The sequence below is a fragment of the Phocoena phocoena genome, chromosome 6, assembly GCF_963924675.1.
Source record: "Phocoena phocoena chromosome 6, mPhoPho1.1, whole genome shotgun sequence".
Taxonomy (NCBI): domain Eukaryota; kingdom Metazoa; phylum Chordata; class Mammalia; order Artiodactyla; family Phocoenidae; genus Phocoena; species Phocoena phocoena.
The window spans coordinates 83,528,809-83,543,753 of NC_089224.1; the positions used below are offsets into that span (position 1 = coordinate 83,528,809).

At 41.5% G+C, this 14,945-nt stretch overlaps 1 protein-coding gene across 2 annotated transcripts in view; it reads left to right on the forward strand.

Annotated features, from left to right (window-relative positions):
• The window catches only part of NR4A3 (nuclear receptor subfamily 4 group A member 3), a 34,929-nt gene extending 20,219 nt beyond the window's left edge, over nucleotides 1-14,710 (forward strand). For both annotated transcript variants that reach the window (XM_065878809.1, XM_065878808.1), the window contains exon 7: nucleotides 14,463-14,710. In XM_065878809.1, the coding sequence (XP_065734881.1) occupies nucleotides 14,463-14,710 (248 nt within the window). The remainder of the gene's footprint in view (nucleotides 1-14,462) is intronic.
• The last annotated feature ends 235 nt before the right edge of the window (nucleotides 14,711-14,945 follow it).

The window sequence follows — 14,945 nt, forward strand, 5'->3', positions numbered from 1 at the left end:
GCAAGGAACATGGGTTCGAGCCCTGGTCCGGGAAGATCCCACATGCCGTGGAGCAACTAAGCCCATGCGCCACTACTGAGCCTTGCGCTCTAGAGCCCGCGAGCCACAGCTACCGAAGCCCATGCGCCTAGAGCCTGTGCTCCGCAACAAGAGAAAGCCCGTGCGCAACAATGAAGACCCAATGCAGCCAAAAATAAATTAATTAATTAATTTAAAAAAAAACAAGAGACATACACCTGCAACTTATTGTCACAAACTTCCAGGAAAGAGGATTCCCAGTCTATTTGGTTATTGTCAACAAACCCTATATATGAAAATCTAAGTTTCCACAGGACCTCTGTGGGCAGTTGGACTCGCTGCTTCAGGGTTATTTTTACAGGGAGTTTTGAAGGAAGATTACCTTAACCAACCTGTTCCTGTGGGGCAGAGGGACGAGTCTTCCCCTTTCCCCAGTCCTTGGCTAGTAACCCAGAGTAAAACCAAAGAACTGCCCACACATAAAATACACCTTTATTTATTTACAGCTTTATTTAGCAACTTTGATTGGCAGAGGACTGAGGAAAATGGATATTCATATAAAGCAAAAATGGTTTAACTCAACAATTTTGAAGGGTTAAAAGCAGAAGCCTAAAATATATTCAACTTCTTTGTTATGCCGTTCTCCCCCTACGTGTCTCTCCCTCTCTATCCTTTGGGAGATAAAGGATTCCAAGGCAGAATGAGAGAGAAAGAGAAAGGCACATTGGGTAAGAGAGGGGATACCATCTCCCTGTGGCTGCTGGAGGCCACAGGCCCCAGCTCCCCTTTGCCCCTTTACACTTTCAGAGTTTCCTGTTCGATCTCATCCTTCTTGATCAAACAGGGGCCTGGTGAGACAGTGACAGTAGATGGAGGCTCCAGAAGAGGCTAGCCAGACCAGGGGTGCACCTCCCATCCTTTTCGTCAGACCCAAGTGCGGGCTAGGCCGTTGGACTGAGGATTAAATTTCAGATTCGCGCTACACTCTTGGCCATGGAAAGCATGTTTTTCAGGCAGGTGATGAGTTTCACAGAGGACCAGATGCATCCTGTGGCACCGATGGGCCCTTCTTTCTGATGCATTGTCTATATGCACCTTCTTGGGACATCTCTTAGCTAAAGTGAGATGTGTCTGAGTACCTTAAGAGGCTAAGCTGGTTCATCATTTAATGGTTTACGTGAAGCTCAAGAAGAGTAAAAGCATGTGCCATGGGAGGAGTAGGACACTAGCATGTTCCCTTAGTATTCCAAGTGGAACCTGACTCCTCCTGGTCTTTGATCCTAGATGAGAAACTCCCTTCTTTTGTGAGGGTTCCAGAGACTTCCAAGGGAGCCATTAACAAAACAAAAAGAAACTCTGTCTCCAAAAGTATGGATTTGATTAAGGGGGCTTTCAAATGGCAACGCAAGGGAGCACCTAAAGAAAATAAACCCATTTAAGGCACAGACATATTTCTCCAGCAGTACTGAAATGAAATTGGCTCAAAGGCTACCTTTCAACTAAAGCTCTTCAGTTCAATTTTAAAACCATTCACCTCTTCCTAGGACAGTTAAACCTTCAAAACTAGAAAGTATGAAATTTAGTTAATTTAGAAAAACAGACACAAAAAGTAGAGCCAGCCTTTGCTTTCCGTGAATAAAGCCAGCACATTGCCATGTCTCTATGGAAATGGGTTTTGAGTCTAGTATATCAACAAGTGTCCCCTGATCTAGGTACTCTGCTGCAAGTCAGTGGGTTTTCAGAGATGATAACACACATCCCTAGAGGAGATAGAATATGCAAAAGAATCCATGTGATACAAGGTGCTGAGTGCTATGGTGGGGATGTGAGAGTGGGTACAAAGTGCTGAGAGACCCATGGTAGGGGGTGGTCTTCTCAAAAGAGGTAACATAAAAGAGTCTAAAAAAAGAGTGGATATATGTATATGTATAACTGATTTGCTTTGCTCTACACCTGAAACTAACACAACACTGTAAATCAACTATACTCCAATAAAAATTTTTTAAAAAGAAGTAAATATGTCCAAACCAGGGGGAAAAAAAAGAGGTAATGTGAGCTGGTCTTGATAAAAGCTTACGATGTTTCCAGGCTAAAATGGAAGGAGTGAGAATTCTAGGCATAAATAAAAATGTGCTAAAGCCATTGAAAATATGGCTGTCATACGTTTCAGGAAGGAAATATGTAAAAAAATAGAGTGATGGGAAATGAGACTGGTGTGATAGGTTAGGGTGGGGCAGGGCATGAAGAAGCTTTTACACTTAGGTGAGAAGATTGGGGGTTATCTTGAGAGCAGTGGGGGATCCACAGAGATGAACGTCATGGCCAGGCTTGCATTTTAGAGAGGTCTACCCTGATGGCTGGTTTTGAGCACAGATTTTAGCAGGAAAGAGACTAAGAGGGAAAAGGGCAGTCCAGGTGTGAGAGTTGTGGTTTAAGAGGAGGGCCCGAGGCCTACATCTTTTTCTGTTTTACCCTTTAAGTAGAAATTAATAGACAACAGTGAGGTCACAGTATGCAGGTGCCAGGCAATCCCAACCTGGAGAGATGGGCAGTTCAGTGCACGGAATACAAACTAGGAATTAGGAGAAGGTGGTTGCTAGTCTTGTCTCTGCCTCCAGTTTACTGTGTGTCCGGCAGTTACAGCTGCTCATCCACTGCCTATCTATGTAGAGGCATGCTCAGGGAGGAAGCAGTTTGGCATGGCAGAAATTGCAAGGATTTTGGAGACCACCATCCCCAGGTTAGAATCTGGGATCGCGTATTTAATAAGTACGTACTATTGAGAAATGCATTTCTCTGAACTTCAGTTTCCCCATCTGTAAAATGGGGGAAATAATATCTATTGCCTCAGGTGGCAGTAAGGATTACAGAAAATTAGGTTTGTGATGTAGCTAAACTGGATTCAGAATAAGCACTCTTATCCACTCACGTTCCATCCTGGAGGGATGGTAACAGGGACTCCCTCAAATGAGGCACATGCCTGCCCCTTCTGCAAACCCTAGGTGGTCCAAAATCAGACTCAGTGTCATGAGGAATCAGGTGGTGGCCTTAGAAGCAGTGTGTTTGGTGAATGCTTGAGAGAGGCTCAAAGAAGGACAGCGATATTAAAGGAATTCAGCTGCAGTTACTGGGCACTTACAATGGGCCCGGTCCTTGATGGGCTGTATCCAGATCCTGTGCTCAGTCCTACAGCCTGTGCAGAGCCGGGTGTTACAGGTGCTGTGGTTATAACACACACGAAAAAGAAGCCCTCTTCTCTCATTTCTGGATCTCACAGAACTCTCTTTGTGATTTGCTGGTTCGGAGGGGGTTTGAAATGTGTGAAAGCATCAGGAAATGGCAGAAAAGGCAATGCCTGAGCAACAGCAGTGCACATTGTTGTGGATATTAATTTTCATTTGAATATGGGCTACCCTGAAATCTTGACTTCTAAATAAGCTCCATTGACCATAAAGGGTGCTTGTCGAATATCAGTTGGGCTATTGACAGAAGAAAATTCATCCCAAAATCTTCTGCTCCAAACCACACAGAACTCATGAAAAGGAAATGGGGTCTTAGACATTTAACCAGTCTTGCTTTCTAGGAAAGTTATGAGAATCTGGACAATATTGGTAGTTTGTACAAACATGACTTTGTTTCCTAATTCTTTTTTTTCCTCTTCCTCCACCTCTCTATATGTGCCCTGGTGAAAAACTAGGTGGTGAGGTGGGGCAGGAAATGGTTTCTTTCAGATCACTCTCCTTTCACACAGTGAAAGGGAATTCCCCACAGTTGTGGTTGTCAAATGTTTTTAGGCCCCCAGTTCATCTACCCTTTTCTAGTGACATATTCCTGACATAGGAGTAATGGAAATGCTTTGCTTCTGATGGAATATCCATGAGGTGGTATCTAGTTGCAGTTAATTATGTATAACAAGTAAGAAGCCCCCCAAATAGAAAGTTAGTGTGGAATTACTATTTTATCAGTATCCATTCACTGAGTAAATACTGAAGACCTACTATATGTGGGGCATGGTGGCAGTCCCTAGGGATGCAAAGATGAGTCATGTGTGAATTCTGCTGTCAGAAACTGTATGGTCTACTAGGAAGTCATATATGATGATGATGTAGTAAACTCAGTGTGTGGTGGTGAGTGCTCAGGTCCTTAAAAGTGCAGGGGAAGTTCAGACTACTGCTAGCACTTTGCAGGTGAAGGAAAGTGGAGGTGCTGGTCATGAATAGCTTCCCAAGGAGGCGGTATCAAGAAATGAGACCATTTAGAGGAAGGACATTCCAGACGGAGGAAACAGCATAGCAAGGGCATGGCAGTGGAACACTTCAACACATTTTGGGGAAAAGCAAGTAGGGTGGAGTTGCATTATGTATCTTTTAAATCCTATATATAATCTCAGTAGAAAGAACAGAAAAATTAAAAGAGTACAAGTTATTACATTTGATGATTCTATGTCTTTGAATGAGCGTGAGAGAGAAGACATGAATCCACTGTGGGCCGTGGTCTCTTTGCTTCTGGTGGTGAGAGCTAAGAGTGTGTCCTGCACTTTGGGGAAATGTAAAGAATTTTCAGGAGAAAATATTGATTCTATGTAATATTTACCTTATGGCCTAGAATTATGACCTAACCTCAGAGTAAAATGCATTTTCCATATAGTAAAAAGGGAAATAAGATTGGAAAGGCAATTTTGGACCAGATGGTGGAGGGAACTTGAGTGCCCAAATGCCATTTTGCAAAACACTACACTAAAAGAATGTTCCCCGTGGCTTTCTTTCCCTATTCATGTCTTCCGTCAGGTAGAAAATGCTCTTTTCTTTCTGTAGTCTTTTTCTTTGTCTTATTGGAACATGAATTCTGAGACTGAGGAGGAGGCAGAAAGCAATGAAACAGTGACATGGCAGAACCTGGCAGGTGGCTGATCCTGCCACACCCTCTACCACCTGTCTTCCCAGAGCTCCACTGTTCTCTCTAAATGGTTACCTGGTTACTCTGTTTTTATATCACATATAGCCATCGGCTACATTGCAAGGAAAACTAAGTGTAAAACTTGGCAGGGCCATACTGTTTTTTTTAAAAGGTAGTGGAGAAAGGTTATCATGAGGTTTGGAGATTGGAGAGCTGAGTTCAAGTCTTCACCCTGCTTACTTCCTAGCTCTGCAAGTTTGGGCAAGTTCCTTACCCTCTCTGAATCTCAGTTTTGTCCTTTTTCACAGGGATAATAATGTCTACTTGTAGGTTTCTTGTAAAGATTGAATGAGCTAATGTATACTTTGCAGAAAAAAATATTAGACAAACCTTTATTATTATTATCCTAAATGGTAGGAGTTTTACTTCCAGGAAGAGCTAGCTGTTCTAAGAATCCATAAAAATGTTGATGCATCCCTACAATTGTTTATGCACATCACATTAAGCAATTTCTTTGTGTCTTTCTTTTCCAGCTAGACCCAGGGTTTCTTAAGGGCAGGGAGAGTCTTATTCATCTTTAAAATTACTTTAGCATTGAAAGGTGTCTGGCACAAAGCAAATATTGGTTGAATGAATGGGTTAATTGTGAATAGCAGAAAGTTTCCCAAATTAGGAAAATCTGAATTATTTATTTTTAGCTCACCACTTTGTTAGTAGAAAATAGTTAGAATTCCTGAGAACTACCTTATTTCAATTCAAATTGACTCAGTAATATTTATTGAGCATCTTCTATGTGCCAGGCATAAAATCCCTTACCCTCCAAGAGTTTGTGGTCTCCCTGGGGAGACGGACACCTGCTCTAATAGATCAAAGACAGACAGACAGACTGAAAAGCACTATTACAGCCTGAGCACAGGTTGCTGACCGACTTGTGGTTTCCTGATCAGCGTGGGCTCAGTGTCTCTGGGACTGCCTGTCAGTAAAGGATGTTATTATGACATGAGAATTAGCAGTGAGATGACTTCCCAGAGAAAGAAGTAGAGCTCCGAGCAGGAAGTTCTGTTTGTTAGTTGGTGTTTGAGTTACACACACATCTCTCCCCAGTTGCTCTCCTCTCCTTCTCCTTTGGCTGGACCTGTATTATTGCTGTTGCTGGGTTGGCCTGTGTGGAGACCTGCTCAAAATCAAAAGTTGCTTTTCCTTATTGAGGCTCCTGATGGTATCATCACCCCTTTCCTCATCCCCTGATCCTTGCCGTGAGGAAGAGGATTTGGCATTTCTTGTGTGGGTCTAAGAGGCAGATCTGGAAACTGTAGGAAGGCAAAATTTAGCTCAACATAAGAAAAACTTTCTAAAAGACAGAACTATTTGAAATTGGAATAAGCAACCATGGACAGTGAGTTCCTGCCTTGGGGAGTGAGGTTTACAAAACAGAGACTAAATGAACGCTAGTTGTAGACTGGGTCAAACATCTTATGGGGACTGGGGTTGACTATAACAGACCTTCTCCAGCTTTCACGTGCATGCAAATCACTGGACATCTTGTTAAATTGAGGGTTCTGATTAGGTAGGTCTCTGCAAGGCCTGAGATTCTAACAAGCTCCCAGGTGATGTTGGTGCTGCTGATCTAGGGACCACACTTGGGTAGCAAAGACAAGGGAACCTACTGGTAATTAGGATTCCATGAAATTAACAATAACTACCATTTTATAATACTCAGTGCGAGGCACTGTGCCAAGACCTCTGCCTGTGTTATCTGTCTAATGTTCTTTAGTAAGTAGATTTGGAAGGACCTGAGGTGGGTTACAGCAGAGATGGGAAGCAGAGAGACCAGTCAAAAGCTATTAAAACAATATAGGTAACAGATATTGAAAACCTGGTCCAGAGGCAGTGAGACTGAGAGAAGATAGGTGCAAGGAACATTGCAGAGATAATAATCAAAGTTCTTGCAGTGGATTAAATATGAGCCGGGGAGAAAAATTGTTAGAGATGATTGTGAGAGTGACGGGGAGGATTGTGGAATCATTAATAGGCCAACTCAGAAGTGGCTGATTTGAAGGAAAGTTGAAGGGAAAGTTGAGCTGGGGACGTGGAAGATACTTGCTAATATTTATTAAGTACTTACTGTATGCCAGGCATTGTTCCAAATACTTCACATGTCCTAATTCATCTAATTCTCACAACAACTCATGAGGCAGGTACCATTATTAGCTCTATTTTATGAATGTGGAAACAGACCCAAAGTCACCCAGCTGATAAGTGATAGAGCAAGGCTTTACATCCAGGAAATCTGGTTCCAAAGCTTCTGATGTGGTAGGTTTTAGAGTTTGTTAAGTTCTTTCCTGTTGTTAGCTTCTTAATAACTCCCAACTTGTATATTTATTCTGAGCAACCCACCTGTTTAGTATTCATTTAATATAGTTTACAGGTCCCTCCATTAACATATTCACTTAACAGATATTTATTGGGTATCTCCTATGTAGTAGGTTTGGTGCTGGAGATACAACGATGAGCAAGGACAGTCTGTGCCCCCATGGAGCTTACATTTAATGGAGGAGGAGGCCATTGTTGCAAAAATATCTGATTTCAACCTGATATCATTCAAAGGGAAAAAATAGAGAAAATGCCATAGGAGAACATGATCTAGACTGGGAGTAAAAAGGGAAGCTTCCCTGAAGAATTACTTGATCTGCAATCTAAAGGATGAATAGATGTTAACTAGGTGAAGAGGGAAGAACATGAACACAAACCTAAATAGCTTTATTATTTCACTCAATCAGTCCCTCCCCCTCTCTCTCCATCTCTCTCTCCCTGTTTCCTCCCTTCTCCCTCCCTTCCTCCCATCTCTCCTCCTCCCCCCTGCCTGCCTTCCTCTCTCTCCTAGCAGAGATGTCTATGGCCTGGATAGCCAGAATGAACAGGAACCCAGCAGTGTCTTTAGATACTAACACCACACAGGTTAGGAGTGCGGTCTGTTGTCTGTCTGCTTTGTTCACTGCTCTAACCCCAGTGGCGGTAACATTGCTTGGCACAGAATACATACTCATATATTTGTGGAAAGAAGCAATTAGTCAATTAGCTAATTAGGTACATGGAAAGTAGGAGAGAGTTACAGGGAGGCTGAGTTAATCTCAGGAAGAGGAGGAACATTCTAACAGTGTTCAAGGCAACCAGGTACAATAGAAATATCTCTGGACTTGGTGTGAAGGAAATTAGCCACTTGTTCATTTTGACCAATGGGCAAATCACTTAACTCTCTGTGCTTTAGCCTTCTTACTCATTAAATAAAGATCATCTTTGTCCTGCCTAATTCACAGAGTTATTGTGAGGATGCAGTAAAATAATCTAAGTAAAAGTGTAATGTAAAGTGCTATTAAATATATTTTTATTATCAGGGTGTAATAGTGAACTGCCAGTCCAGCTGGTGCCAGGTACTGTCTTTGTGGTATCTCATAGTGGGAATTCTTGTCTTAGGAGAAAGTTTGAACTGAATAACTCAAATTCTTTCCAATTCATGTATTCTACGGTTATGACATATAAATCCATTATGTAACCATTTCTATAAGTTGTATTTTAAAGTTTTGAATACATAAAGCTGAGTTCAAATACTGAAGTATTGGGTAAAAATGTTGTAGATCAAAATGCAGAAAATACTGAGAAGTTTGTTTTATTTAGTGGTGGACAAAGATCTTAAGCTGAAATCTGTATATAATTCTCTAGGGAGGGGGAAAATCCGAATGTCTGATTTCCCCTAGAATTTATGAACTCTCTGTATGTCAGCTCTGCAGCCATGTTTACCAAGCTGCAAGATGAAAGGGGGTCCCTTAAACTAAAATGCCGGTGATTGGGGTTTTAAGGAATTTCAAATTACTCGGAAGGTCCCAGACACTTAGTGACTCTCAAGAGATTTGAAAATCTTGCTGACTGCTGGCAGTAGTTTGCCTGGAGACTGAATTTTATCTCAGCCCTTTTGAAAGAGTAAAGAAGCCACAAATCCAGTAGCTGTTCAAAACAACAAAGAAGGTGCCCTTGGCTTCTAACGGGAGTGTCTCTGAATTCCTCAAGGAATTCCAGGCCTAGGCTTGATCCAGCTGGCAGGAGGTATCGATCTCCACTTGAATTCACTGAATAAATAATTGGTTGCCATAGTTATCGAGCAGTCACAACTGGTTGGAGAGCAGGGAAAACTCCGAGGCACCTTCTGTGAGTTTGGCCATGAGAAAGTCTGGTTACAAGGTTCCATAATCAACCCCCTCCTGAAATCCAGCCCACACATTGCTCAGTTTCTTTATCCTGATAATGAATATGGGGTCTTGAATATAGTGCAAGGCATGAGGCACAGAAAGGAAGGGAAAGCTTAAATCAATGGATCGGTATTTTATTCTGGGAAAAGCATCTCTCCTAATTTGATATATTTCAGTATTTAATAGAATTTGCTATCAGCAAGATGACTGTTTGATCGTGTTACAGCAACTAGAGGGGTTCTCAGAGGACCAAATCCCAGTTTGTTCTATTTTAACATTGTTTATTATACCAATAGCATTAACCTGGATATTTAAAAGAAAGGAAAAGAGTTATCTGACAATCTCATGAATATTTTCACTTTTCTGTTTCCTTTCATCCTTCTCTATATGCAGAAATACTTTTTACATGGATGGAATCACAGCTTAGATACCATTTTATATTCTAATCTTTATTTAATGTGATATTATATATTTTGCCATGTCGCTTCACAACCTTCATATTTGTCCTTTTTGATGTCTACAGAATCTTCTATTATGAGAACATACCATTTTTCACTTAACAGTTCCCCTATTCTTCTTCCCTTTATCTTTTTCCATTTTTTAAAATAGGTAATGCTACCCCAAATGTCTTCATGCATATAGTCTTATTCTTCTGTTCAGTGTTTTCTTCAGATAAATTCCCAAGAATGGGATTACTTGGTGAGAGGCTATGAACATTTTATAGCTCTTGAAATTTACTGCCAAATTTGCAGCCAGCTTTTTTGCTTTTGGGGGAAAATAAAACTTTAGGCAGAGCACCATTGCAGTTGAAGTTCACTCTTGAGTGCTTCTTCTGAGACTAAAACAAGGGGACTATGTATTTAGTAAACATAAACCATAGAGGACAGCTTTGCACCTGGGCTGATTAGTTAATAGCTTCCTAGGGGAAAGCAAAATCCTGCACTGCAAAGCTTGGGAGTCAGGGGACTTTATCTCCTTTGTTTGACCCTGCAGCTGCCAGCCATTTGCCATGTGTCAGGTATTGTCTTAGGGGCTGACTGTGCCATGCATGTAGCACTCTACAGTTGGCAGAACACTTTTATGTAGCATCTTCTTAGCTGAACCTCACAATAAACCATGGAGGCGAGCTTTATTATAATCATACTTTTTCTTTCAATTCATTCTGTAATATTTAAGAAACACAGAAAAGAATGAAGAAGACTACAACAAAGACTTGTGTATCTACCACCCTTTAATCCCCATTTTCCTAGGAGGATGTTGAGCCTTAGAGCAATTAGGTCACATGATTAGTAAGTAACAGAACCAAAAATGGAACCCAGGTCTGTCTGACTCCAAGTTCAGTCACCTTTTCTCTATATTATGTTGCATTGAGATGAGAGACCTGTAAGTTACAGCCCACTGAGATGCTGCTGGCAATTTTCATGGTTGTACTTTATTTTTTTTTTATTTTTATTTTTTTAACATCTTTATTGGGGTATAATTGCTTTACAATGGTGTGTTAGTTTCTGCTTTATAACAAAGTGAATCAGCTATACATATACATATGCTCCCATGTGTCTTCCCTCTTGCGTCTCCCTCCCTCCCACTCTCCCCATCCCACCCCTCCAGACTGTCCCAAAGCCCCGAGCTAAAATCCCTGTGCCTTGCGGCTGCTTCCCCCTAGCTATCTACCTTACTACGTTTGTTAGTGTGTATATGTCCATGACTCTCTCTCGCCCTGTCAAAACTCACCCTTCCCCCTCCCCATATCCTCAAGTCCGTTCTCCAGTAGGTCTGTGCCTCTATTCCTGTCTTATCCCTAGGTTCTTCATGACATTTTTTTCCCTTAAATTCCATATATATGTGTTAGCATACGGTATTTGTCTTTTTCTTTCTGACTTACTTCACTCTGTATGACAGACTCTAGGTCTATCCATCTCATTACAAATAGCTCAATTTCATTTCTTTTTAAGGCTGAGTAATATTCCATTGTGTATATGTGCCACATCTTCTTTATCCATTCGTCCGATGATGGGCGCTTAGGTTCTTTCCATCTCCGGGCTATTGTAAATAGAGCTGCAATGAACATTTTGGTACATGACTCTTTTTGAATTTTGGTTTTCTCAGGGTATATGCCCAGTAGTGGGATTGCTGGGTCATATGGTAATTCTATTTGTAGTTTTTTAAGGAACCTCCATACTGTTCTCCATAGTGGCTGAACCAATTCACATTCCCACCAGCAGTGCAAGAGTGTCCCCTTTTCTCCACACCCTCTCCAGCATTTATTGTTTCTAGATTTTTTGATGATGGCCATTCTGATTGGTGTGAGATGATATCTCATTGTAGTTTTGATTTGCATTTCTCTAATGATTAATGATGTTGAGCATTCTTTCATGTGTTTGTTGGCATTCTTTATATCTTCTTTGGAGAAATGTCTGTTTAGGTCTTCTGCCCATTTTTGGATGGGGTTGTTTGTTTTTTTGTTATTGAGCTGCATGAGCTGCTTGTAAATTTTGGAGATTAATCCTTTGTCAGTTGCTTCATTTGCAAATGTTTTCTCCCATTCTGAGGGTTGTCTTTTGGTCTTGATTATGGTTTCCTTTGCTGTGCAAAAGCTTTGAAGTTTCATTAGGTCCCATTTGTTTATTTTTGTTTTTATTTCCATTACTCTAGGAGGTGGGTCAGAAAGGATCTTGCTGTGATTTATGTCATAGAGTGTTCTTCCTATGTTTTCCTCTAAGAGTTTGATAGTTTCTGGCCTTACATTTAGGTCTTTAATCCATTTTGAGCTTATTTTTGTGTATGGTGTTAGGGAGTGATCTAATCTCATACTTTTACATGTACCTGTCCAGTCTTCCCAGCACCATTTATTGAAGAGGCTGTCCTTTCTCCACTGTACATTCCTGCCTCCTTTATCAAAGATAAGGTGTCCATATGTGCGTGGGTTTATCTCTGGGCTTTCTATCCTGTTCCACTGATCTATCTTTCTGTTTTTGTGCCAGTACCATACTGTCTTGATTACTGTTGCTTTGTAGTATAGTCTGAGGTCGGGGAGCCTGATTCCTCCAGCTCCTTTTTTCGTTCTCAAGATTGCTTTGGCTATTCGGGGTCTTTTGTGTTTCCATACAAATTGCGAAATTTTTTGTTCTAGTTCTGTGAAAAATGCCAGTGGTAGTTTGATAGGGATTGCATTGAAACTGTAGATTGCTTTGGGTAGTAGAGTCATTTTCACAATGTTGATTCTTCCCATCCAAGAACATGGTATATCTCTCCATCTATTTGTATCATCTTTAATTTCTTTCATCAGTGTCTTATAATTTTCTGCATACAGGTCTTTCGTATCCTTAGGTAGGTTTATTCCTAGATATTTTATTCTTTTTGTTGCAATGGTAAATGGGAGTGTTTTCTTGATTTCACTTTCAGATTTTTCATCATTAGTATATAGGAATGCCAGAGATTTCTGTGCATTAATTTTGTATCCTGCTACTTTACCGGTTGTACTTTAATATAATTACAAATATATACAAATGTGCATCAGAGCTGGAAGGGACCTTAGAGGTCATTAAATCCAATCTCTTCCTTTTCATAGGGGCTCTAGAGAGGAAGGAGCTCCCCAAGTCATACACAACTAGCCAAGCTGGGGAAGAATGCAGATCTCCTGGTTCCTGGGCCTCCTTTTATTTAGGGCAAGAGAAAAAAAAAAGTGTCTAGATAGTTGCTTCATTCTTGCGATGATTTTGGGAATTAACTTTTCTAACAAAAATATTCCCAACTAAAAAAAAAATTAATGTAGGAAAAATTAAAAACTAGTACTTGATTTCCCATTGGATGGAGATCTTCCATCTCTCAAGAATTATTATTTTACATGTAAATATACCAAGAGATGAAAACTTTGACTAAGATAACAGGGGCCAAGCTCTTCGCTCTTTCTCTTCTCTCAGAAAGAGACTCTGATATCTACATGCTGAGGGAGAGCAAATTGATTTGTACTGGATGTCATGCTCCTTTCTGTTTGCAAGGAGATGCAACATTGCTCTGGAGCAAGAGGACAGAGTCTGCCTCAGAAGACTGGGTTCAAATCCCAGCTTTTAGCAGCTGTGTGACTTTGGGAAAACCATTTAACCTTATTTACAAAATAAGAGATCATAATATTTAACATGGGGATTATTTATATATTATTTTATAAAATATAAGATACTGGTGTTCATGTCTTGCCACATTATAAAATGCTTGCACCACCTCCTCTGGGCCTCCTCTCTTCTCTTTGACTTTTCCGTCTCCACAGCAGAGGAACGTGTGTTTTGTACCAGGTATAGGTCAGGTGTAGGTGTGTGCCAGGTGTAGGTCAATAGGAGTATGGGGCTGGGAGAACAAGGGAAAGAAAATCTGGATTCTTCTCCAGCTGGTTAGCATGAAAATACAAGAATGCGCTTTGTATCAGGTCTTGCAGGGCAGCCTTTGCATTAACAAATGGAAATTACAGCCACACTTACCAACCCAGTGTGTCAAGATGGGAACATTTTTTCATTTGTCTGGATGTGTTTCCATGTCACTCTGAAAAAGAGTTGCTTCCTGATGGGGCTTTTGTAAGACCTCAGTCAGATAATGTGTGCAAAATAGTAACCACCCTGTTACTCACTCAATGTGGCTCTGTGACGGGAACTGTGTACTTCATCTGCATTATACGCCCAAGCTGATCCTCCCAGAAACCCTGAATTGGGTATGATTATTATCTTCATTTTATAAGGAAACTGGGGCTCAGAAGTTAAGAGACTTACTCAAGGGGACACAGTGAGTAAGTGACAGGACTGGGATTCAATCCCTGTTGTTGTTTAATACCAAAGGCCATGAACTACCTCTAAGAGAGAGGGCACTTTGACTGTAAAATGCCATCCCAACTGGCAGAACAGGACACAGGCCTCCATTAGGGATTCAGGGTTTGTTTGTTTGGGTTTTTTTTAAATTTATTTTTGGCTGTGTTGGGTCTTTGTTGCTGCACGCGGGCTTTCTCTCGTTGTGTTGAGCAGGGGCTACTCTTCGTTGTGGTGTGCGGGCTTCTCATTGCGGTGGCTTCTCTTGTCGCGGAGCACAGGCTCTAGGTGCGCGGGCTTCAGTAGTTGTGGCACACGGGCTCAGTAGTTGTGGCTCACAGGCTTAGTTACTCCACGGCATGTGGGATCTTCCCGGACCAGGGCTCGAACCTGTGTCCCCGGAATTGGCAGGCAGATTCTTAACCACTGCGCCACCAGGGAAGTCCAGGGATTCTGGGTTTTTTAAGATGTAACTGCCTCCTAAATTTTTCTATCCTTTTCTAACCCTCTGCAGAACGACATGGGTTAAAAGAACCAAAGAGAGTGGAGGAGCTATGCAACAAGATCACAAGCAGCTTAAAAGAGCATCAGAGTAAGGGACAAGCTTTGGAGCCCACTGAGCCCAAGGTCCTACGTGCCCTGGTAGAACTGCGGAAGATCTGCACCCTGGGCCTCCAGCGCATCTTCTACCTGAAGTTGGAAGACTTGGTGTCTCCACCTTCCATCATCGACAAGCTCTTCCTGGATACCCTGCCTTTCTGAACAGGAGCAGCCTGAGCGGGGAGCTGCCTCATCCGCTAGCAGCCGCTTGCTAAGCAGTGGAGGGATGGGTCTGGACACCTACCATTTTCTGTCCTTCCTTAAGAGAAAAAGCAAGCTCCTGTAGAAATGAAAGACTTTTTTTTTTTTTTTTTCTGGCACTTTTCCTTACAACTGAAAGCCAGAAAGCTTACAGAGTATTGTGTTGGGGTTGTGTTTTATATTTAGGCTTTGGGGT